The sequence below is a fragment of the Bicyclus anynana genome, chromosome 4, assembly GCF_947172395.1.
Source record: "Bicyclus anynana chromosome 4, ilBicAnyn1.1, whole genome shotgun sequence".
Taxonomy (NCBI): Eukaryota; Metazoa; Arthropoda; class Insecta; order Lepidoptera; family Nymphalidae; genus Bicyclus; species Bicyclus anynana.
The window spans coordinates 9113671-9138982 of record NC_069086.1 but is presented as its reverse complement, the minus strand read 5'-3'; the positions used below and the strand labels follow the sequence as shown (position 1 = coordinate 9138982).

The following is a 25312-nucleotide window of genomic DNA, read 5'->3' as shown; positions in this document are numbered from 1 at the left end:
AAAATAATTTGGATTCACAGTTGTTAATAATATAATATAATATAATTAAAAAAATATTTTTTTAATTGTGTGTATAATTCACTTGCTTGCTCATATATTGATTAAGCAAATGTAAATCAAACTGAAATTAAGCCAATGTAAAACTGATATTATTATATATTATTTAACACTAATTTGGACATTGTAATGGTTGATTCACCCAATCAGGGATCAGTGATGTATGATTAAATTGTCGGTATCCTTTGGATGAAGATATTTGAAACATTGATTCAGTATCCAAAAAACGCTTAAGAAAATAGTCATATATAAGAAAATAGTTACTTAAAGCCTTAGCAATTTTCGATTTTACACGATACAAAATATCTAAATACCTAGTTACATGCCTGTTATCTGGTTACGATACGTATAATATTATTCCTTATGGTTTAATAATTCCTTCGCACTCTAGAACTTGTTGCAACTGGCCTTGATAAAATGCAATTGGCTGGCTCGTGTAAATAAAAGTGCAGTTTCATTATGTCCGATGTAGTTTATAGGAACCACTAATGCAAGTATAATGACAGTGAGTAATAACTGGCATGAGATTTTGCCGGCAATTCATTCTCGGAACGGAAAATAAAGCGACGAGGGAGGCTCACGTCACGACTATTTCGGAAACAAAGGCCTCAGGTAATTTCTAAGTTGCCCAATAAACGCATTTGCTGCTTCACTGTAAATATTAAGGTGGTTGCCCGTGGTAACTGAAAGGGGGTTTTATATACCCTAGAGGAGCCACAGAAAGAAAGTTATGCCTTAGTCACCCCTAGGGGAAATTACAAAGAGTTCCAGTGGCATTTTGCGAAAAATTATAACTAAGGTGGAGTTTTATGCGCTTTGTATTGTAACGAGATTGCGAGATTTAGAATGACCAATGTCGTTCTTTTAGATTGAGACGAGTATGTTGACTATTAAGGATAGTTTTCAATAACTAGTCTATCTCTGATTTATGTCATTACAACGCTCAACAAGACTATGTACTGTACATGGGCGTAGCTACTGCCGTGTCAATTATACAGGGCCTCGGACTGCAGGGGCCCCTTACTTGTGAAAGCTAAAATTAGTAAAATGTAATCCACAATCTGCTTTGTTTAGAAGCAACTTGATGAATCCCGTATATGTTTCTTCAAACATCTTCCTGTTTTAAGAATCTTCATATGGGCCCCCCAACTAATTCTGATAGAGGGCCCCTCCAAGGCAGGCTAAGCCACTGGTACTGTAGAACTCTAAAATGGTATTACTGACATATCTCAAGGTTGCAACCGACAGAAGCTAGATAGACAATTGAAAATTTAAAAAAAAATATTTTTATGCAAAACTAAGATAAATGCACATGTCTAGATCGCATGCAGAAAGCTTACAAGGCCTTGCTTGGCTATAATAGCTGCGTCCTTACCCAAGGTCTGCCAGCTGGCGTCACTCCTACACACGTTAACAAAAGATTTTGCATCTATTCATATAGATGCGTACTTGTTAAGACAAATGTCGAAGGTAATTCTTAATATATGCTAAGGTGACCGCGGATATGTAAATAAATTACGGTAGGTAGGTGTGTACATAATACCTAGGCGGGTAAGTGCTTCGGATTTGCAAGTTATGTAACGATTACGGAATTTTCCTGAGTTTGAAATAATTCAATTTATGTTGAGTTTAGTTGTGTCGTGACATTTCATTGTATCTTCAGATACAGTGTTTTGTGGTAATATCCATAAATGCGTTCCTCGCACGTTGTTACATAAACTTCAATTTAAATATTTTTTAAAACTCAAATAAACCCTGAGAAATGCTTAAATAGTATACACTAGCAATAACCAAATAGTAGGGGAGTATAAAAACAAAGAACTAAATATTTATGTTTTGTAGATACAGTGTTTTGTAATGTAATAATAGTCAAGTAGTTTAGTAGTCTATGATAAATAAACGTAAAGTCAAATAAACTCTGAGAAATGCTTAAATAGTAGGTATACACTGTTTCTAGTAAATAGTAGGAGAGTAAAATCAGAGAACTGCAAATTTTCAAACATTTATGTTTTGTTGATACAGTGTTTTGTCATGTAATAATAGTCAAGTAGTTTAGTAGTCTAAGATGACGTCACGTGTAAACAAAATATGTTGTTTTCCGTTGGTCGTGTTTGTTAGACGACGCTGAGTGTAACAATGCACGATGAATGTTAATCGGTGACTTTTTTTTGGGGCAAAGCGAGGGCGGAGCGTAAGTGGTGCAAGGGAACTGGTTCCGTCCATGTGTGGAGCCGGGAGGTCGCCGACCCTGGGGCCGATAATCCGTGCTGACACCGGGGAAAGATTATACTAATGCTGCACAATCGTCGTTCGTCATTTTGCAAATGACGCCGTCTTAAATTACGTACCACGGCACGTTAGACTGCACTTGCACAGTAAACCAATACCTGTTAGTTGTCCGATACAAATTACATAGGAACTACATTCTGCCTGTTTTGTTTTAGGTTATATACATAATAGTATGTCTACTAGTAATATTGTATAGCTAAGTAGGTGAAATAAATATAGGTAAGTCTTCTATAGATATATTATCTATTTATTGTTATCTGCTACAAAACTGGCTTTATAGATATGTGTCTGTCGGAGATCTATTTTAGGTCCACTTGTTCGGAAAGGTCTGAACACAACAGTAGCTGTAATTTTCGTTATTTTCTTTCCGTCTGTGTGGTGTCTCACGTATTTGGTTAGGTATTGCTTCAAGCTGGAAACTTCACTTGAAAAAGTCACTGACATCGCTCAGCGAGTCGCGAAGCTGAAGTGACAATGGGCAGATCACACAGTCCGAAGAGCCGATGGACGTTGGGGTTCCATGGTGCTGGAATGGCAACCCCGCACCGGAAAGCGTAGTGTTGGTCGATCCCCCACTAGTTGCAGGGAGCTGCTGGATGATCGCGGCTCGAGACCTATTTGTTTGGAGGTCCATGCAAGAGGCCTATGTCCAGCAGTGGACGTCCATTGGCTGTTAATGATGATGATGATTATGATGATATAATTAACTTTTTATGCTAAAAAGTAAATTTAATAACGTAACCCACGATTGAAAATATCAATACAATCCGTTTGCGTACTTTAGAGTCTCAACTAATTATAGTGTAATCGTATTGACATCAATATGCATTTTTAATACAACGCTGACGCATTTCTAAGTTGGTAGCAATTTCCGTTTGCGACAGTTAATCAGAACTGTTGCCAAGTGTACTCATGTGACTCCACCGGCGACGCCGAGTCTGGGACAAGTCATTGTTGCACAAATAATAGTCCACGAGTATTGGTCGCGATTTGCGTAGGACTCACCACAGGCATACAGCGATGTTTTGTAATGCCGTGCACGACTTGGCGATTTATTAAGTACGTACAACATCTCATTGTTCGAGTTTCATATGACATTTGTGGGTAAGATTAACGTGGAAGCTTACTTTTAGTTTATTCAGCACATGTGTATGGTACTTGATATTTTTCTATACAGTATCATAGTGAAACGCTGGATTGGTTTATGGTACGTGTTTTCGTACTCTGCTAAGATTAATTTTGTAATATCTGTGTCATCGTTATTTGTTTATGGTGTGATCTACGAGTATCTTCACAGATCAGAGTGAATAAATTCAACTATCGTTTTAATCTGTAAGGAGGATACACCTTCAAGAGAAATTGACTTACAGTATTCAAATGCAAAATTCTTTGATAGAGCTCTTTATTTCTTTCTCCCTTCTAGTACAAAAATTCTCATTTATTTATAAAGTACTTTTATTTTCCTGCATCACAATCTACACTATTATTCTTTAATTAGACGTTATTTAAAAACCACATGCTTACCTAATTTTGTATAGTTTGAAATTAAATGCATGTACTTCTGTGCATATTATTAACACCTAAAACCAGATTTACTGTATTTTAATACTAACGAGAATATAAGGCAAGTTTTTATTAAATCCATGTTCAATGTCCTAGAAGGTCACACTTCCAAAAGCAACAAGTATCATTTATCAAACTGTCAATATCGTATTATAATGGTCGTGTTAATGTTCAGTTATTAATCTAATGTTAACATTCAACGAGTTGGAACTGACCTTTGGGACTACAAGTGCTTCTGTCAAAATAAAGAAACAGCTTGGCATTTCTACACTGTGGCATTGCAAAATTTTTGATAGCCATCATTCCAAGACATGATTTATGTATAAAGAAGTTTTTGAACACGACAACATTTTCCCTTTCACTGGCACTAAGCGAATGTTTCACGTTCTTCGCTAATCTAAACACTAGCTTTGTGTACGCGTAATAACGTATTTCTGTGTAACCTACTACCACAATTGTTTATATTAATAATAAGTGTATATTTATATTAATATATAATAAAACAAGTGTAATTTCTTATAGTGTCATTTTACGTGCATTTGCAATTTTTTTTTTCATAATAGACTTGCGCTTGACTACAATCATGCCTGGTCTAAAGCAATGATGAGGTCTAGGTTGGAGCGCGCTTGCCTAGAAACTGCCAATTCACTCTTGTCTTGAAGGTGTCTTAAAGGTTAATTTGTACTAGGTCACATGTATTACCTAATGTACATCGAGAGGAAACCTGCATATCTGAGAAATTTCTCATTTCTCTAGGTGTGTGAAGTTTGTCAATCCGCATTGGGCCTGCGAGGTGGACTGTTGGCCTAACCCCTCTTATTCTGTGAGGAGAATCGAGCTCAACAGTGAGCCGAATATGGGTTGCTAATTATGATGATGATATTAATATTATAAAGAGGTAAAATTAGTATTGTAGCGGTTAATCTCTGGAACTACTGAACCGATGTTGAAAATTCTTTTACCACTAGAAAGCCACGTTTCAGAACTCGCGGGCGATATACCTAAGTACAACGAAAATAAATGAAAACCATAAAATGTAAAAGAATTTAAATAATACATGTATAATTAGAATTTTTTAGCTTAATAAGATTTAAGTATAATGAAGAGCACGAGTATTAATGCAAGTGCACTAATTTTGTACGTCAACAACTTATTATCAATGTCAGATCTGATGTGAAGATATTTAAATTAAATTTATCCGTTTAAACACAACAAAATAATCTAAATTATTCCTAAGTATTTCCAAAGATTTTATCATGACGAAGTTAAACATCGTGAACTTTGAAAACGCTGGCGTGTCTTGTAATCGTGAGTATAAAATTACGCTATGCCAATTTTCATTCTCGTCACAGCTAGTACGTCTATTATTTAGTGTGAATACTTGTTACGTAAGGCATAGTAGTCGAAAAGAGCGTCTGCGGTCCACCCACGACGTGTTGGCCGTCAGCACAAGGTTGAGCGCGCGCGTGGGCCAAGACAACCGCACGCCAAACAACAGGACGTTCTTAGGCACCGTTCACATTGGCGCAGTCGATGCGAAGCACCGTGACACGTGTAAATACAGTTATAGTATATTGAACTCTATCTCGATTTTAATACGTACATTGTACGTACGCGCCTTTTCGCGTTAACACACGCGCTATTTTTTATTTTGCCCTCGCTCGACTCACACGCTTTAGAGTAGCCACACGTATTTATGTTTAATTGAAACGAAGTACATTAATAAATTGCAGTACAGTTCAATTTAATAAATTATAATGAAATCTCATGTCAAGCCGTTTGTTGTCGCACTCCGATATGGCTCGACCGATTTTTTTCGAGTATATTTGATAGGTATGAGAATAAATAGGTTGTTTTTTTCATTCTCCCACCCCAAACTCTAATTTTAATCACAATTTTGATATTGTTTTGTGATAGAAGAAATGTATATGGCCGAACAGCGTTTGCCGGGTCAGCTAGTATATTAAAACGTCTTAAACTTAGCGCTGCTTTGCTTCGGCTCTGCGCCAATGTGAATGGAACCTTACAAACGAATGCCTAACTGCGTATGAATGAGAATGACGCCAAGTGGTACACAAGGTGTAATTTCGAGATAAGGAAATTAAATTACTAACACAGTTTTAACACGTAAGTGAATACGACATGTATTCACTTACGTGTTAAAACTGAAACGAATTAAGAAAACTGCTGGACGTTATCGCGATTGATTTGCGTTTTTTAATTCAGCCGTTAAGCCGTAAATGTTGGAAATTTTATTGCGTTGCCATAATTTAGATTTTTATGTAAATGAATAAAGGTGTAGTAACATATTTAGAAAAACACATGCAATCTAAATGTTAAAATGTGCAAGGTGCTTTACAAGCTGGCGATGTTATCTATCTGGATAGCTAGGTTTATTTGAACTAATTACTCGTAGTATGTAGGCAACAATTCAAATACTCATATTGACCATAATTAATTTAAAAATCTTCATGTCAGTGGAAAAGGACTGATGCATTTTATTAAATCGGATTATATCGTAGACAAAATTGTTTCCTATTAATATTTGTTCAAATGAAAGTACAAATATTTTCCAACGAGACTAACCCGGATCACCGGTTAACGCGTAAAACCTCTAAGCATGAAAAGGTTATGAGTGGGTAAATAACGCAAGCGCACCCATAAATGTTCTTTGTTTGAATAAGCCGGTGCGTCAGCCGCGTGTGCAGTTACGCAATCGTGTGAAAGAAATGTATCCGCCACTAGACAATGCCCATGACTTTTACAAGTACTCTCGATGTCCGAGGATGACGTCATCATCCACATTCAACATACAGGTCTCCACACAGTAAGATTAATTATAGACCATAGATTAATCATATTATTCTCTTGATTTGTTCTTAGATCTACTTTAACTAGATCATTATAGAGATCTGTTTAGACTCAATCAACTAAATCATTATGTCATAATTTCTAATATAGGTCATCGAATTTCATAACTCTATAAATACTTATCTAATTTTACACATTTAGCGCCAGATGGGCAAAAATACCGATAAACCGATATGAAGGTAGAGTCGTTAGAATTTGTTTTTATCATAAAAGTTTATTTTCTTTTTGATTCGCAGAAAGAATTTTTTTTCAAGCGGCTTAGTTATCGTTTACTTCATAATAAACACCAATTCTTCTAATTATATCACAACATTATAAATCCAACAAACAAAGACCACAGACGTCACAAAAGAAATGCTTTGCGGTTAAACAATATTCATAATGTTTAAAAGTTCTTTGTTTTGTCAAAGTACTCTATTCTCGAATAAAAGATGTATGTCGACATGTAACAGTAAAAGAAATGCTTTGTTTTGGTGTCAACCATACGTTACGTGGGGTAGAAACGTGGCCTATATTTTAAACATCACAATGAGTTAATTATTCAACAGTTGTAACAACTCTACAATAATCCCCATTGAGTTGCCTAGCTAACGAGTGAATTAATTTCAAGGATACAATTGTTTCTCGTGGCATTGGATGTTGGTATGCATGATATAGCGATATGTAATAAATATGGTGGTTACGTGGAAAAATAAATCTGTACCTACAACCTATATACTGTAAAATATCAAGGAATATTGTTTTTATAGAGATAGTGGGTGAATAAAATAAAAGCTAAGTTACTTTTTTAAATATCAAAAAAGGATGTGGTTCTTTCGACGAGTACTTATATTTTGATAGGGAAGTAATTATTATAGATAAATTGTTTATGTATGTAATTCACGTAAATGGGTAGTATCAAAATCCTACTAGGAGTAATCCTACTAATGTTTGCTGCTCTTTAACGTTGCAACTACTGAACCGATTTGGTTGAAATTTGGAATGGAAATAGATTTTACTCTGGATTAATGCACAGGAAAAACTGCGACTACGTTCGCGTGGAATTCAATTTTTCACCAATCGCACGGGAACTATGATTTTTTTCGGGATGAAAAAAAATTAATTTAGTCTTTTTTTGTAGACTAAAATCTATTTCTATTACAAATTTCAGCCAAATTACTTCAGTAGCCGCAGCGTAAAGGAGGAACAAACATACTTACACACACAAACTTTCGCCTTTATAATATTAGTGTGATTTGCAGGGGATCGTTTGTTTGATAATTTTGAATCGTTATCGGATTTATAAAGAAGAAATGAATAAGAGCGTAGCTGTTATAAAACGTAACGTAACTATGATTGCAATACATACTCGCACCTATAGTAATGGTATACAACATTAGAAAGTTCAGCTATCTCAGACTTTATTTGAATAGCAAAGTGAAACATGTAATAAGCTAATAGGCATACATTCAAAAAGACACAAAATAAATTATACATTCTCATAATTGACATAAAATAAGTCTTTCTTCTTGTGATCTATGATTGTCATCATCGATTTAAAGTTTAAACGAAGTTTCTCCACATTTTTTTAATATGAGAGAGCAGTGAGAAGTTGTAGAACATGTCTCTTATTTCTTGTATGCTCGTAATATAGGTAGACGTATAGTACATTATCATCACCATCATCATCATTAACAAACCATATACGGCTTACTGTTAAGCACAAGTCTCCTCTCAGAATGAGACGGGTTAGACTAATAGTCCACCACGCCGGCCCAAAGCGGATTGACTTCACACACGTAGAGAATTAAGAAAATTCTCAGATGTGCAGGTTTCCTCACGATGTTTTATAAAGTAAACTACGAGCATATAGTACAAAATATGCTCTGTTAAAATAAAATTAAGAAAATCTATAGTACAATTTAAGCAATGCAAATTAAGATCGTCGGTTTGTTTATCTGTTAAACAATTAATAATAATTGTATCAGGTGTGATGTACGGTGCACCAGACGAATAGAAAAGTACGTATCGGGTGTTGTTGATTACTCAGTCGTAAACGTATTTATGACAAGTTTACAATGGAATTACATAATGAGCGACCACATTACTGTGCCTTGACATTGTACGATACACTGAACTGCGCACGTGTATCGTAAATCATATAATATATTCTCGTTACTTGCAACTAGCACTTACGTAAATATATGAACCTTGTGTAGCCAGCTGTAGTATTTATCTGCCAATGTCAGATATCGGTTTTTTCTTAACCATCGCGGGAATGTCATTGTTTTGGGCAATATTTATTTATCGACAGATGTCGTCTCTCTTCTCGTACTACGATTATTATTGTATTTTATAAATGCGTAATACGTTGTAGTAGTTCTTAAACAAACAAAGTTAATAAAGGTCATACTGTTACAAAGCCTGTGTAATAATTTAAAACTATCTACAGAGACAATTTTTTTTATTATGTAATAATTTTGAATTACTGTCGGGTTGTGTTGATTTATGGTGCTGTGTAGCATTTTTAACGCTACGCCCGCTGACGCTGGGTTTTAACGCGTCGCTTTTTTAACTCTCGTGTGAGGCCTAACTCCTCATTCACACGGGAGTTTTTTTAACGGACGTTGAAAAAGCGTTCAAATATGGTATGAATTTAAATGAATAAGCAACACTGCTCTAAAAAGCGTCGTGTTTTGAAAACGCTGTCTTGCGAACATACACTTGGAGATGCATTTGTTGTATTTGAATGCTTTTTAAACGTCCGTTAAAAAAAACTCTCGTGCGAATGAGGCCTAAGTATACGAGTATCTGTAAGTATTATTTACTTAGCAGCACAATAACACATGAGCAAAGAAATCGCTTGTAAATACGCTGAGGATAGGAAACTGCCGCTATTAAATACTTATCAAGAGCTACTTCATGCCTTTCCGTTCCACTTTTTTGTCAATTTACATTTTAAATAGAATTGTTTAAAAATGAAAGTGAAACAAATGTCTGTATACTTATGTATTATATATGTATGTACTTACATATAAATATACACAATAGATATCGAGACAAGGTGGACTGAGGATATCAAGCAAGTTGCAGGGAGCCGCTGGATGCTGGCTGCTCTAGACCGTTTTGTATGGAAGTTCATGCAAGAAGACTAAAGAAATCTATGTCCAGCAGTGGACATCCATCGGCTGATGATGATGATGATGATTACAAGATCAGAGACTTTGGAGCATAGACCACGCAATTCCAATGAGGGTTTACGGGTTCAAAAACTTTCGGATATATAATGATATCACTATCATCAGCTTAATATGTTCTCCATGGTACGGGGGTGTAGGTGTTGCCTACATTTCTTGAGAAAAATATAGTATTTTTCAAATATTGCTATAAAAAATATTGTACGCTCATAGAAAATATAGTATGTAGGTATTTTATGGTATAAACGAAAAAAAATTCATTAATTATTATAATTATTTATAAGAACCATATTTATTTGCATTTTTTTTTGTCAAATATTATATATTATATTATATTACGATTGGCAACCCTAGTAACACCGCCATCTTTAATCCAGGTTAATTAGAAATAAACAAACAGTATTAGTATGAAGTCCTCTTCAACCTAGAACATCAAGAGCACAAGCCATAATATAACGCAACCACTAGACTAAGGCAAAGGCATGAATTAAATAATACAAAAATGTGTTAGGTTGTTTAACAATATTAAAGGAAATAGGTATGTATACATTAAAATGTTTTTATCTGTATGCAAATATGTTATTTAGTTTAGATGCCGACTCGAGGAACTGTTTTGCGAAACCAGGAATAGGAATTGCCTAGTCGTGATATAATGGCCTCTAACGACGTCGAACAGGTGTCTTACTCGGTGAAAGTTATGTACAGGTTAGCTATATGAAACGTTTTGTTAAAGTCTCGAATAAGGCAGTCATTATCATTATGATACAGCGAGATTGTACGGACAAAAGATTGACTTGCAACTGCACGTTTGAATCACTTTTGTGCGTCACGTTACGTTTCCTTTTTAGCGCAGTGAAATAACATTAATTATATAAGTAGCATATCATAAAATTATATCTATAGATATTTTACATATTTACGGGAGTTTGGCTTTAGTCGTACGGCCAAGCGCTTTGTTTTGTGACTGATACTGAGGGAGCGACAGGGAAGCAGAAACATGTTTAAAAATCATCATCATCACCTTCATCATCATCTCAAAACCAAAAAAAAACCGGTGTCTGTAAATGGTTTGTAAGCAACGATTTTCTGGTAAACGGCTTTTAAAAAAACATTTACTTAGTTGAGGTTACTACATCATTGAGGAGTTCCTTAAAGATAAAGGCGCTTGGAGGACATTGGATCAGCTTCCACCTTCACTCAGGAAGTAACTATAAGAAATTGTAATATTGTCTTCAATTGTAAATTATAATAATGTATGATTTTTTTTAAAAGAGCAACTGTTGGGTTTCTTGCCGGTTACTTCTCAGCAAAACCAGCCTTCCGAACCGGTGGTAGAATCTTTACAAACGTGTCAAAAATGCTTGTAAACCGAGCCTACTTGAAATAAATGAATTATGAATTCAATGACATACTCTTCTCATTCGTCAATCTAAATATTAATATGCTATGCTAAAGTTCCTAAACCGTCTTCCGAAAGTAGAATAACTACACTATGAAACAATTCTGTCAAATAATTTGCACAATCTTATTAGTACATATAACTTAGTGTGGAATAACTTGTAAAACATGCTACTTATCATCTATATAATTTACTTAAGCACAGTTGGTTACGATATGAAAGCGAGCATGATCTGTGTCACGGTCTAATTGGGACCGGTGGCGGTATAATACACGTTCGACAACACGTAGTCATTTTGTCTCGAAGGATCATTACTTTACACGCACTTTATGTCTTTTCGTTACGTTTGATTATTAACTGTTATAATACTTCCAGAAATAAAGAAGTTTCATATATTTCATATGTCACAGTCTATTTAGATACTAGAACGGGTATCCAAAGCTGCTCTGCTCTTTAGGATCTTACCTTTGGCTAGACATGCAGAATAACACGAGCAGAGACGGGGGAGTGTTATTTAACTGTCAAGGTCGTCCTTAATCCTACACCCATCGGTCACAAGTCCGGGATTCTGCTCAGAGTTTTTTTCGCTGCCACACGAAGGACCTGGCACCCGCACGGTGAATCCATGGAATGAAATCATTCAGTTTTTTCTTCTTCCAAAAGATTCGTCTAATGAACGTAAGGTTGTTTGTTTTATGAACTGATTTGATTTTTTTTCCTAGTCCACTACAAAGAAATACTAAACTTCTAATGAAACACGGATTTTCATTCATTCAGTTTTGGTTCCTTCTAAAAAATCATTAGCCATAGTTCTAATCTTCTAATTATGAACGTAAGATTTTCAAGAACTGATATCCTCTTTTTTCTCTCTATATACAAATAGTTGAACTAGTAGACTTCTAGTTTCTTCGCTTTCGTTATAGTAGTATAAGTTATAAGTTATAGTTTTAAACACTGATTTCATTACTAATTTTTAAACTAAACAAAGGAAAGCAAAAGTGAAACTTACCCTCTTTTTGGTGGGTGGTTTATCTTCGTAGTCCATAGCAATGCCTTCGTCGCTGAATGATGAAGAGACAGGAGGTGGTGATGGAGTACCCGACCGCCATGATGAGCCAGAACTGCTGCTTGCACCAGGAGACACTGATGACCTGTCACCCCATGCACCTGAACAAAGAGAGATTACTTAAGCTGTAGAGATATAAAAAATATACTGGTTTTAAGATTTAATTCGGATTAACACCGGGTAGCGTTAAGGCACACGATGTTAAACATTTGTTTTAAAATATATCGTATTTTTTAGGTGGGGTTATATATCGATGTTACAGATGATCTCTTCTCAGCAGAACCAGATTTCCAAACCGGTGATAGGGTCTCTACAAATAGTCAAAATTGTCATTCCAAAAACGTATGTATGTCTTGAATAAAAAGAATTTCAATTTCATTTGATTTGATCATTGACAGAGACTTGTCGCTCTCAGGAAGGTTTTTTTTCTGATTGTGTAAGTGCATCACCTGAAGCAGAAGCAGAATCGATGGGCGGAACGACTCTCTAAGGGCGTCTCCTCTGACTGCGGCTTAGAAGTCCGTTCTGGAATAGTTTTTTGGCCTGCGTGTATCAGTCCGGCCGCCCCCGAGATCGTAAATTTAAAAGCCCACGGCTGGGTGACGTCAGATACCGGGGACAACCTCGGGAAGGACACGTTGTTTTGGTGATCGACAGTGACAGCGTCATCTGCTAGTAGCCATAACTGAACTGTGCAGTTCTGCACCCTGTGATCGGATCGGATGAATGTGTGTTCAAGGCAGAAGGATAATATAAAAGTAATTACTTATGATTCTCATTTGTATCTACAGCGTTTGATTGTTGTAGTTTTTACTGTACTGTCAAAGAATTCTACGAATCATTATTGTAGGTAGACACTCTTAACACGTCAGTTCCGGCAGTGAGTCAAACGACTCGAGTGGATGCTCCCGATGTGCTGGTGTTTTATAAAATTGTTGACTTAGTCAGGACTTAACAATGTTATCCACTCGTAAGTATATGGGTATATGTAAATTGTGCAATAATATGTTTCATCGTCATCAACCCATATACGGCTCGCTGCTGAGCTCGAGTCTCCTCTCAGAATGAGAGGGGTTAGGCCAATAGTCTACCTAGTTTACCACGCTGGCTCAATGCGGATTGGCAGACTTTACACACGCAGAGAAGGTCTCCTCACGATGTTTTTCCTTCACCGTTTGAGACACGTGATAGCCGTGATAGCCAGTGGATGACCTCTACCTCCGATCCCGGAGGGTGTGGGTTCGAATCCGGTTCGGGGCATGCACCTCAAACTTTTCATTTGTGTGCATTTCAAAAAATTAAATAATATGTTTACATGTACCTACATAAATATAGTTTGATTGAATTAAAATTGTAATGCGATCGTTTGGGATAAGAACTGATCTACTGGGGCAATTTGAAACGTGAATAAGTATATATCTTGGAGCCATAATAAGCGTTAAACAAAAAAAAGATCTTTCATGTATACACTCCAGAATTAGTTAAAATGGTTTACTAAATTTAGGAATTTTTTTGAGAATTTTGTCAACTTTATTTAGTAGTATTTGCTTTTCACATCAATGGTAGAGTCACACATGACTTTAAGCTTGCTTGAAATAAACGACTTGGAATTTGATAATTTGAATATAGGGTACATACATACAACGAATGCTCAAAACAATGCTCTAAGTTCTCCAAGCTCCATTTTTACTCGAATTCAGCCTTCCAATCATTCCAAACAAGCAAGTGCGTAGCACAAATAAAATTACACGGCGATAAATTACGAAACGGAACTGTAGCAGCTACTTTCACTTGCAAGAACAGCTACGTTCGCCGCACATGCATGCCGGCGTCAGACCTGTGCTGAAGATGATCGTTAATTTTTATGGGGAGCCATTAGTTAGGGAGTGGCTTTGTACCGAATTGTGTAATGTTAAGATGAGTTGCAATCAAAAGTTATTTTGATCTCAGTTTCTGTTATATTTCCAAAGCCCTCTATGAGACGATTATATTAGCATTCCATGGATTCACCGTGCGGGTGCCGGGTCCATCGCGTGGCAGAGAGAACAACTCCGAGCAGAGTCCTGAACTTGTGACTACAGGATGTAGGGTTAAGGAATTCCTATACCTACACAGGGTGTCCCGTAAATAGGACGATATACTCTTTACTGACATCAAGGCCAAAGCTATCTAAATATACATGGTGTCCCGTAAATAGTACGATATACTCTTTACTGACATCAAGGCCCTAAGATATCTAAATATACAGGATGTCCTGTACATAGTACGATATACTCTGCAGGTTGTTAGCTGATCAAGGCCTAACAAAATAATGAAACATTTAGAACTATTTAAAAATAATTTTCAAATAGAAAATCAACATTTATGTAATTTTCTAACACAGAACGACTATGTTGCATTGGGACGGAATTAGTATTTTAGTAGAAAAATCAATTTAACTTTAAACCGTTTTCTTAAATTTTTCTTTTTCGGTTTTCATAATATCTCAAAATACCGCTTTACGTACAAAATTGAAATTCAGGCAGGAATTCTGGAAGGTTCATAGTTAGTAGACGTCCGCTAAGAACGAATTTTTGGAAACGGTGCATGCGCCGGACCGTATTCGAACCAACGACCTCCGGATCGAAGGTGGAGGTCATAACAACTGAGCTATCACGTCACTCTCATCATCATTATTAACCCATATCCGGCTCACTGCTGAGCTCGAGTCTCCTTTCAGAATGAGAGGGGTTAGTTAGGCCAATAGTCCACCACGCTGGCCCAATGCGGATTGGCAGATTTCACAAGCAGTGAATTAAGAAAATTCTCTGGTATGCAGGTTTCCTCAAGATGTTTTCCTTCACCGCTTGAGACACGTGATATTTAATTTCTTAAAATGCACACAACTGAAAAGTTGGAGGTGCATGCCCCGGACCGGATTCGAACCCACACCCTCCGAAATCGGAGGCAGGGTTCATATCCACTAGGCTATCACGGCTCTGTCACTCTCATAACCACTGGGATATCATAAATAATGAGGTAACTAAGGTATTTCAGATTTCAGTGTATGTTTTTATCGTAACAAAGGGTCCGGATAATTGAGGTTACTGAAATCATGTTGTACCCACCCATGTAAACTAGATCGCATTTGGTTGGAGCTCATAACAGTAGAGTTAGTCGGAATACCTGTCTAGACGAAGTCTAGACTTGTGTCTAGACGTTATCAACATTTTGTACAATCTAAACTCTGAATGGTTAAATTATGCAATATAAATAAAATACACTGCACACTTTTGCTTAACATGAAAGATTTCTATTCCCATTGGCATCCTACGCGTTACCAACGAAAGCAGAACCCAACAGAACATGTAATATAGCAAGCTCACAAACGGTACAAGTTATATAATCTCTAACCATCGCTAAGCGTAATACAAACAGCGTAGCGTGGTTTTGCTTACGTAATAGTGATGGTCATGAAAGTTAATATTTTTCTATTTCTATTTAAAAAGAACAAATTTGAATGACTAAATATTGATAAAAAATTTATTATTATTAAATTATGTATTACGAATGTATTATGTAAGAAGACTACGAGTATTAACTAGTGTTATTATGTGGCTAATGTTGTCGAACCTAATTATAATGCAGTATAAAGATTTACTATCAAAATACGAACATAAAAATCACGCTAATCCATTCTATAATAGAGATGGTCGTGTTATAATAGAGATGGTCGTGTTAAAATTAGAAAAACTTTCGCACAGCGTAGGTGTAGGCATAAAATACGATTAAATTCTTGAAAGAAAAAATAGATATTACTTTTAACTCCTATCAGCACAAAATATGAATCGCTGAATAAGATGTTAATGTCTTTAATGATTTTATAGTAAGATTCATCATCATTAGGCATTATGCATCCGCAGATGGACATAGGCCTCTTTTAAAATGGTCCCCTATATTTGACGTCATCTGGACGTGGGATATCTAGCCTACGATCTCAGTGGCGCCCGGATGGATAAATTTAGGCCAAAACACCCTTCTAGAATGGCCCTAAGCTGAGGTTCGAGTTTCAGAGGATACGCCCTTAGATAGTCGTTCTGCCCCATCGGCGGCGGTGACACTGCTAAGGTCCTATTAATAAGCCTTTTACACAATCAGTAAAAAAAGCCTCTTTTAAGAAACGCCTATTTATTATTATTATAATAATTATTATTTTACAAATCCACACTTTATGACACTGCTTTAAAGATATTATAGGCTTATTAGTTAAAAATTCAATAGCGTGTCCGTGTCATTCGTTGGATGGGTCTTGGAAAGCTGAAGGTAGTGACCATGAATTAGCCTCAATTAGAATGTTAATACTCACTGGGTCGAGGTGAATTTGGTGAACAGCTGAGTGACATAAGGACGAGTGCTGCGTTGCATTCGTTCATTTGATCATCTCTCTCCCCGTAGCCCAGGTCGCAAGAACTACTTGGACCTCGTTTACGTGATCTGTGAACAAAGACACGAATAATAAAGTCTTAAGATGACCACGCAAAGAAGTTATTATGATTATTATAAGATCGTATGGGATGAAACTTTGCTAAAATATCGTAATATAAATTAAAGTAAATATAGATTCCGCTTTAGAGAAATACACATATTTGTTTTCCAAGCCATCGTTTGATACAAGTGATGAAATAACGGGTAGCCGAGTTTACTTGATCATTATACTCATATTTTTTAAAACAATTAAAACACAAAAGGTACTTACAACTTAACTATTAAAATATGCATACATTAAAATAAATTCACTAAATCCATAAAATTGAAATAAATTGAAACGATTACTTAAAAATTGCCGCCCTTGGTAGTTTACTTATTTCTTTGAAATATAAGCAATAGCCTCAAAAAAATCAAAGCTTTCGTTCTAATTGGATTAAAAAACTTAAAATATTTTAAACGATGATTGAATTGATAAAAACACATCCCTGGACGTAAATCTTTTCACCATATACCTATCAATGACGGTATTAGTACTTAATACCGACGGTGTTAAGATCGATCTTTTAGAAATGATGACACAAATAATTTCTAAAAGATCGACATTCAACTTCAGGGACTATGACACAAATTACTCGGAAACAACTATTAATAAACTGTACGCGTATGTCGAGCTAAAACGCAATGCAGTGGGTATTTGAGATAAATATAACATTAATTATAAGATATAAACTAAAATCCAAAATAAAAACTAACTAAAAACCTATTCGTATAAATTTTGGTATGATTAAATCTTTTGCGGGCATACAATGAACTTAAATAACACTTGACCTCTTTGGCTATTACTCTATTTTCTCTGTCTGGAGAAGCAATTACAGATATTAATAGGCGAAGGTTGTATAAGAACGGGGATCATGGCACTGAGCGACTAGACACGAGACGGGGTGATCACCCTTAGCAAAGCCTACCAAATACATATTGTTATAGGGCAGTAACTTGGACGATACGCGCCAACAAGTACTTAGTTATACATAACTAGCAGATGCCCGCGACTTCGTCCGCCCTTAGACCTTTATACCGCCCCCCTTGCAAAATCCGTCGACGTCTACAGACTATAAACTACCTCTCTGCCAAATTTCATCTTTATACCTCAAGCGGTTTTCGAGATTTTGTAATGAGTGACCTTTCACATTTATATACTAAGATAATAACATACAATATATAGATATAATCTATACTAATATTATAAAGAGGTAAAATTTGTGAATTTATTAGATTGTAGGGTTAATCTCTGAATAAAACATAGACTATGACACTCGCAAATAATGTGGCTTTCTATTGGTATAAGAATTTTTAAAATGGTTCAGTAACCATTTTAAAAATTCTAAATACCAATAGAAAGCCACGTTATTTGCGAGTGTCATAGTCTATGTTTTATCCCCGTATTCCCTCAGGAACGGAAACTACGCGGGTGAAACCATGAGTCTGTTAGTCACGAATAATAATCTGATGGCCGTATATTACGTTACATTATATTACATCAATGCAGCAAATTGTACTCTCTCGGTGTTCAATTTAAACGCAAGTTAGAAAGTTAGTACGTACGTATAACGCAGGAGCTAATAATCATATGAGATTTGATTGCAAACATATATCTACCATCATTATCAACCCATATTTAAGAAATTAAACATAACGTATCTCAAACGGTGAAGGAAAAACATCGTGAGGAAACCTGCATAACTGAGAATTTTCTTAATTCTCTACGTGTGTGAAGTCTGCCAATCCGCATTTGGCCAGCGTGGTGGTGAACTAAAGCCTAACCCCTCTCATTCTGAGAGGCGACTTGACAATTCTGAGAAAATATGGGTTGTCAATGATGATAACCGACCTACTGACTGATGATACCTACCTATAAAGAGTAAAACGCTTAAAACAGTACAATGTATGTGATGTTATTTAATAAACATTAGTTATTTTACGAACACTCGAAAATAAATCGTAGTTTTGTTAACTTATCGCATGCACACACGTGTTGATAACCTACACAAGTATATCGCCGTTTTTATAAAGATGACTGATAACGCTTACAAATTGTGCATAATTAACCTTCATAATGGTCTAAATATAGACATAATAATACAAACTATTACTATAACATGTTTTAATTAATTGTTCACTAATGACATAACTCCGTAACTTCCATATTTGTATTATAAATTCGAAAGTTTGTTTGTTATCGATTAAAAAAATACTAATGGAAACATTATTAGAAGTAACATGGGTGAAAACGCGGTGCGTCCGCTAGTTAAACAATAGAAGTTTTTAATAAAAATATTCAACCGACTTCAAAATCACAAAAATAAATTAAAAAGCGAAAAATAACATCGTATGTGCTACCTTCTGATCACTTTGAAGGCGGATTTGTTTTTAGTGTGTCCTAGCATTGTATACGGTAGCGCCACGGTACGGGAAAAATCATTATAATCCTTTTACCGATTTTCATGAAAATTAAACGGGAGAAATCTGGAACTATACTTATTCAAAGAAAAAAAGTAGTTTCAAGATTGGTTAAGAAGTGACGAAGTTATGAGACATTAAAAAAAATTAATACGCGTATTACGCGTCGAATCGAGAACGAATGTAACTCTATACGAGTATACATTAGACACGAATTCATAACACGGAACAACCTTAAAATCTTTAAATTTAGTGATAGAACACGAAAAAATAACATTAACTAGTGTATTTTGCATTACACGCATCATAAAACTCATGTTAGAAGTTAATTTCAGAGTGTAAAAGTAAAATCGTACATTTCACTGTTGTCAGTTTATGTATATTTATGTGTAACATAAACGTAAATCATAGTAAACACAACACTATGAATGTATGAATGTTACACAATATTTTGCTATTCAAAAATGGTTGTCAACAAACGAAACTATGACGTCAATATTAATTTGTATATCGACATATGAAGACGTATCGTCAAACGATTTAGCGTTACGGTACGATGTCGTGTAGAATCCGAAAGGGGTGTGGACTTTCATCCTCCTCCTAGCAAGTTAGCTCGCTTCCATCTTAGATCATCACTTACCATCAGGTGAGATTGTAGTCAAGGGCTAAGTTGTAAAGAATAATAATAAATTTTAAGCTTCATTCGTCATCAACCCATATTCGGTTCACTGCTGAGCTCGAGTCTCCTCTCAGAATGAGAGGGGTAAGGCCAATATTCCACCACGCTGGCCCAATGCGGATTGGCAGACTTCACACACTCAGAGAATTAAGATAATTCTCTGGTATGCAGGTTTCGTCACGATGTTTTTCTTCACCGATTGAGACACGTGATATTTAATTTCTTAAAATGCGCACAACTGAAAAGTTGGAGGTGCATGCTCCGGACCGGATTCGAACCCACACACATAAATAGGAGGCAGAGGTCATATCCACTGGGCTATCACGGCTCTCTTAAGCTTCATTACAATTCGATAATAAGTCACAAGTAATTACATTTGTGGGGAACTTTTTCAAGTGACATTCAGCTCAATGACACTCGACAAGATTTCATTAAGTGCCAAAAAATATGACTTTGACGTAATGTCTCGCAGGTTGTTCGTCGAGGGTGATTCGAAGTTCATAGTTCCAAAGATCCGAGATAAACGACCTGGAGGCTGTAGACGTTCTAGGAGCAACAGGCGCCGCGTGAACTACGTTCATTGACTTGGGGATCGCTGACCGAAAAAACGTATCGCCAATAAATTATTGCAAGAACCAGTTTGTTCTTTATAGAAGGAAAAAGTTGAATTGTACACTTATAACGTATTTTAAATACATTTTAAATGAGGTAAAATTTATGAGTTTAAGATTAGTTTCATTCAATCAAATTCTAATCTGTACTAATATTATAAAGAGGTAAAGTTTGTGGTGTTGTAGGGGGGTAATCTCTGGATCTACTGAACTGGTTTTAAAAATTCTTTTAGCATTAAAAAGCCACGTTATTTGTGAGTGTCATTAGCTATAATTTATCCCCGTACTCACACGAGATCGGGAAATACGCGGGTGAAACCGCGGTACGTCGACTAGTACATTCTATAAAAGGTAAAATTTATGAGTTTAGAATAATTTCATTAAATCGTTTTAAAACGAATTAATCAATCTAATTATAAATCATTAACGATCTATTTATTTTTATATGAAAATTAATGTTTCTTTGTTACAATTAAATATTAAATTTAATTGTTTATACAATTGATAGCGATGAAATTTTTAATGCTATATCATCGACGGATGTTTCGAATTAGGTAATTCATAAAAACCTTCGGAAATATTGAGTAGGAATATTTATTCTGTGGCCGTGGCTATGACCTAAGTAAGCACCCCAGATACGAGGTGTGTTCACCCCGAGTGGCTACGACCTTCTGCAGGGTCGCTATCCGATTCGAAACAGATGATCGCGAGTCACCTTAACAATATTGCGAGTAAATAATTATTCACCAAAGTCACCTACAGCGGTTGTAACTCGTAACGAGGCGCTAATTACTTTACTAGCCGACGTCCCGCGGTTTCATTCGCGTAGTTCCCGTTTCCGTCAGAATACAGGGATAAAATATAGCCTATGACACTCATAGATAACGTGGCTTTCTAGTGGTAAAAGAATTTTCTAAATCTGTTCAACAGATCCAGAAATTACCCCCTACAACTTTACCTCTTTATAATATTAGTATAGAGATTTTACAAAGCTGTGACACGTTTTAGGAAGTGAAATGCATAATATTATCGGTGCGTACTTTGATTATTTGTGAATGTTAGACACAAGTTTAATGTTCAATGACATTATCGAACGATAAAAATTATTTTGATCCATCGAAAATCATTCGATAAGCTAAGCGGGGGCAAACTAAGGTTACGCAATAAAGATAATTGTAAAGGAGGTGGCCCATTGGTTTTAATAAAATCAAAACATACTTTGCCAAATGAATTATTTAAAATAGACTAAATATTTAAATTGAATAAAAATAAACAAGACGTAATAAAGATTATTATTAGCATTTTTAGAAGGTCATATTTATGAAGAAATCTCATATAATGAAAATAAGTTTTATTCCTTTCGTTTTAAGTTTCAAGACTGTTTAAGACATCTGCTTTATTTAATATGCAATAGTAAATGAATTTTAATTTGTATGTTTTATATTCGTAGACATATATTTTACGATTGTTTTGGCTCGAATGCCTCTTTAATATTATCGGATGATCTCCTTTAGATAATAATTATTAAAAAAAAATGTCTGAACGTTATCAACACTGCCACTGGTTTTACGCAGTGTGCTTATTTGGTGGCAATAATTGGATCTCGCCGGCCGGCGCGCCGCACGCCCGCGTAAAAATAGCAAAGACACGTAATTTCCTCTAATACGCTGACGTAACGTGCAACGTATCTCTCGCTCATCGTGTTTGATGTTTTCAAGGCGGCTCAATGGATATTCGCTCTTATTTTTGTTTGAATCTGAGCAGTGAACTTATCATCGCAGATCACGCTACGTCAAACAGAACGCGGAATTGCAAGATTTCGTAATGTAAATAATTGCTAATGTACATTCATTGACTGGTCAAATGGTGAACGGCAGCTACTTTGTAATGTTTAACGTTCGTAAAATATTACAAAGTAAATTGGAATGATGACTAGGTTTGAATATATTCGATAATAAGGTCAATATTAACTAGTTGACACATATAAAACCAACATTGTCGGGATGTTTATAGAATAAAAAATCATTTAATGTAATTAGATGAAAATTCTTACTTACATTCAATATGACATTTTTTATTATGAGAACTATAATCATAAACGTACAAATAACAAAGATATTTGTAATTTTGTTTGAAAGCCCATACGAATCTAACGACCTTACGAAGCGATATTTAATGTTTTAATTCGTGATAATTATTTAATATGGGGCGTTTTTAGCGATACATGGCAGCGCAGCAAATCCCAGTTGCTCAGAAAGTTTTCATCGCAGATACCCTTATCTGTATATTGTATGTGTATTTCTTTCTGAGTTATTACTTAGTTTTACAAAATTGCTTTACTAGACATACTTTTAATATTAATTCAATTTAAAAAACGTCATCAGCCCTATTGTTTCAGTAGCATGTCTACTTTTATTTAGCTGCGCCGCGGTGGGTTGCCAGCCGGTCGGCATCGGCGCAGTTAGCTTATTCCGCCGTGAGCCCGTAACACAGCCACCGACAGAGATTTTACACTATTAGATATGATACTAGCTCGTCGAAACTGAGGCGAACAAAAGTGGTTAATTGCCAAAAAAAGCAAATAATACCTAAATATTGTCTAATATCGAGTTGTGTGTTCAGGAAGTGTATAAATTATATAAATAAAATAAGTAAATACAAAATTGTGCATGTGGGCGCTCAGTGGAGTAACTAAATTCGGATCGCCGCGATTTCACGGCCGCGTGGCGCTGTGAGTAGTGACCCTGCTTTCTGTATCCACGGCCGTGGGTTCGATTCCCACAACTGGAAAATATTTGTGTGATGAGCATGAGTGTTTTCCAGTGTCTGTGTGTATTTATACATTATATAAGTATTTATATGTAGTATATAATTGTATATTAATATTACAATATCAACTATCTTAACACCCATAACACAAGCTACTCTGTATGCTTACTTTGGGGCTAGATAGTGATGTGTATTGTTTAAGTATATTTATTTATTTATTTTTTATCGCTTTTTACGGTTATTTTGTAGGCACGTAACATATCTAATAGTATGAAATCGTTGGGCACCGGCGTATAGATTATAGTAGCCACGTAACATTGAGAACGACCTTGTTGCCTGTTGCCGTGCCGCCAACTACTAATACTAACTATTTACGATAGTTAATATTTACATGCGACTTCGCCCGCTTTCAATAATGACCTAATTCACTGTCCCGCTTAACTGTTTATGTTTTTAGGTTGTTAAGACTAAATATGAGTAAGTTATATTGCATTTAAACTTACGTTACGTATAACCGTACTAATATTAATAAACGCGAAAGTTTGTATGGATGTTTGGATGTTTGTTACTCTTTAACGCCGCTACTACTGAAGCGATTTGGCTAAAATTTGGAATGGAAATGTTTTTAAACACGTATTTTACTCTGGATTAACACGTAGGCTACTTTTTATCCTGAAAAAATCCATGGTTTCCCGAGATTTGCAAAAACTGATGATTTTAATGATATGAATGTTTGTTACTCTTTCACGCCTCGACTACTTAACCGAATTAGCTGAAATTTGATATTGAGATATAATATAGCATGGATTAACACATAGGCTACTTTTTATCCCAGAAAAATCCATGGTTCCCGGGGGATTTGTGAAATACTAAATTGCACGCAAACGAAGTCGCGGGCGTCCGTTAGTATATCTATATTTGTACATAACAAAATGATATGCACTTTATCTTTGTGTACATTTTTATATTGCACAATCGATTTTTTGGAAAATTCTGGGTCGGTTTAAACAGTTTAACAGAATGCATGTATTATATGTGTCTACGTTTTTCTTTATTCCTCTTTGCTTTAAGGTTAACATTACCAAAATATGCAGAGTACTCAATTTAAATGACTTCCTCCTTCATTGCCACGCTGAATAAATAAACTTCGTAATTCGTAGTTCGATTGAATAAATGGCAATGGAAACCATTTTAGCAAGGCGAAACAATGGAGTAATGTTAGTTTAGTAGGCTCTATTGTATGGTTAACATAGGCAATAGTTAATTATAAATAATCTGTTTTATAGTAGCAATGGCTGCCCATTGCCTACTTGTAGATTTTTTTTACACGGGCTTGTTCTTTATTACATATTTTGAAATTGCACGATTTAATGTGCTACCTGTTTTATCAAGTTACAAGTTTTATTTGAATTCATTCAGTAGTTTCAGCGTGATGCCCCGTCAACAAAATCACGGACAGAAAGACAGACAGACAGACAAGAAATCGAAAAAAAATATTGTCGACTTCAGTATCGATTATATAATGCCCTCCAATTAAATTTTTCAAAATATCTTTAATGTGTAGAATTTGACCTGTTACATTTTTATTAGATAAGTATAGGTAGATTTAACTATATACTTACAAAATTATAATACTTATATAATTTTAATTGTTAATTGTAAAAAAACGCCAATTTTGTTTGGGCACATTTACGCAAAGAATGCTGAAATTTTCTTGCGAGAGTAAAAAATTAGTTTCGCTTAAGCGTTGACATGCAAGTGGCAGTTGATGTAGGTCGCGAAGTCATTTTTTACGGGTACAAAAAGTGCGATTGAACCAGCGCAATACATTGTCGGCGAGCCCCACTCCACTGTATCTGGTGAGGTCATCGTTGTTATTCGCCGATCACTTTAGATATTTGGCAGGTT

The 25312-nt window shown here is 35.5% G+C and overlaps 1 protein-coding gene across 1 annotated transcript in view; it reads right to left on the bottom strand.

The window, feature by feature from the left end:
- The window catches only part of LOC112051424 (zinc finger protein 704), a 100358-nt gene that overhangs the window by 35189 nt on the left and 39857 nt on the right, over positions 1-25312 (bottom strand). Inside the window, exons 3-4 of the mRNA XM_052881397.1 lie at positions 16767-16894; positions 12365-12522 (exon numbers count right to left, since the gene is read on the bottom strand). Coding sequence (XP_052737357.1) covers positions 12365-12522; positions 16767-16894 — 286 coding nt within the window. The remainder of the gene's footprint in view (positions 1-12364; positions 12523-16766; positions 16895-25312) is intronic.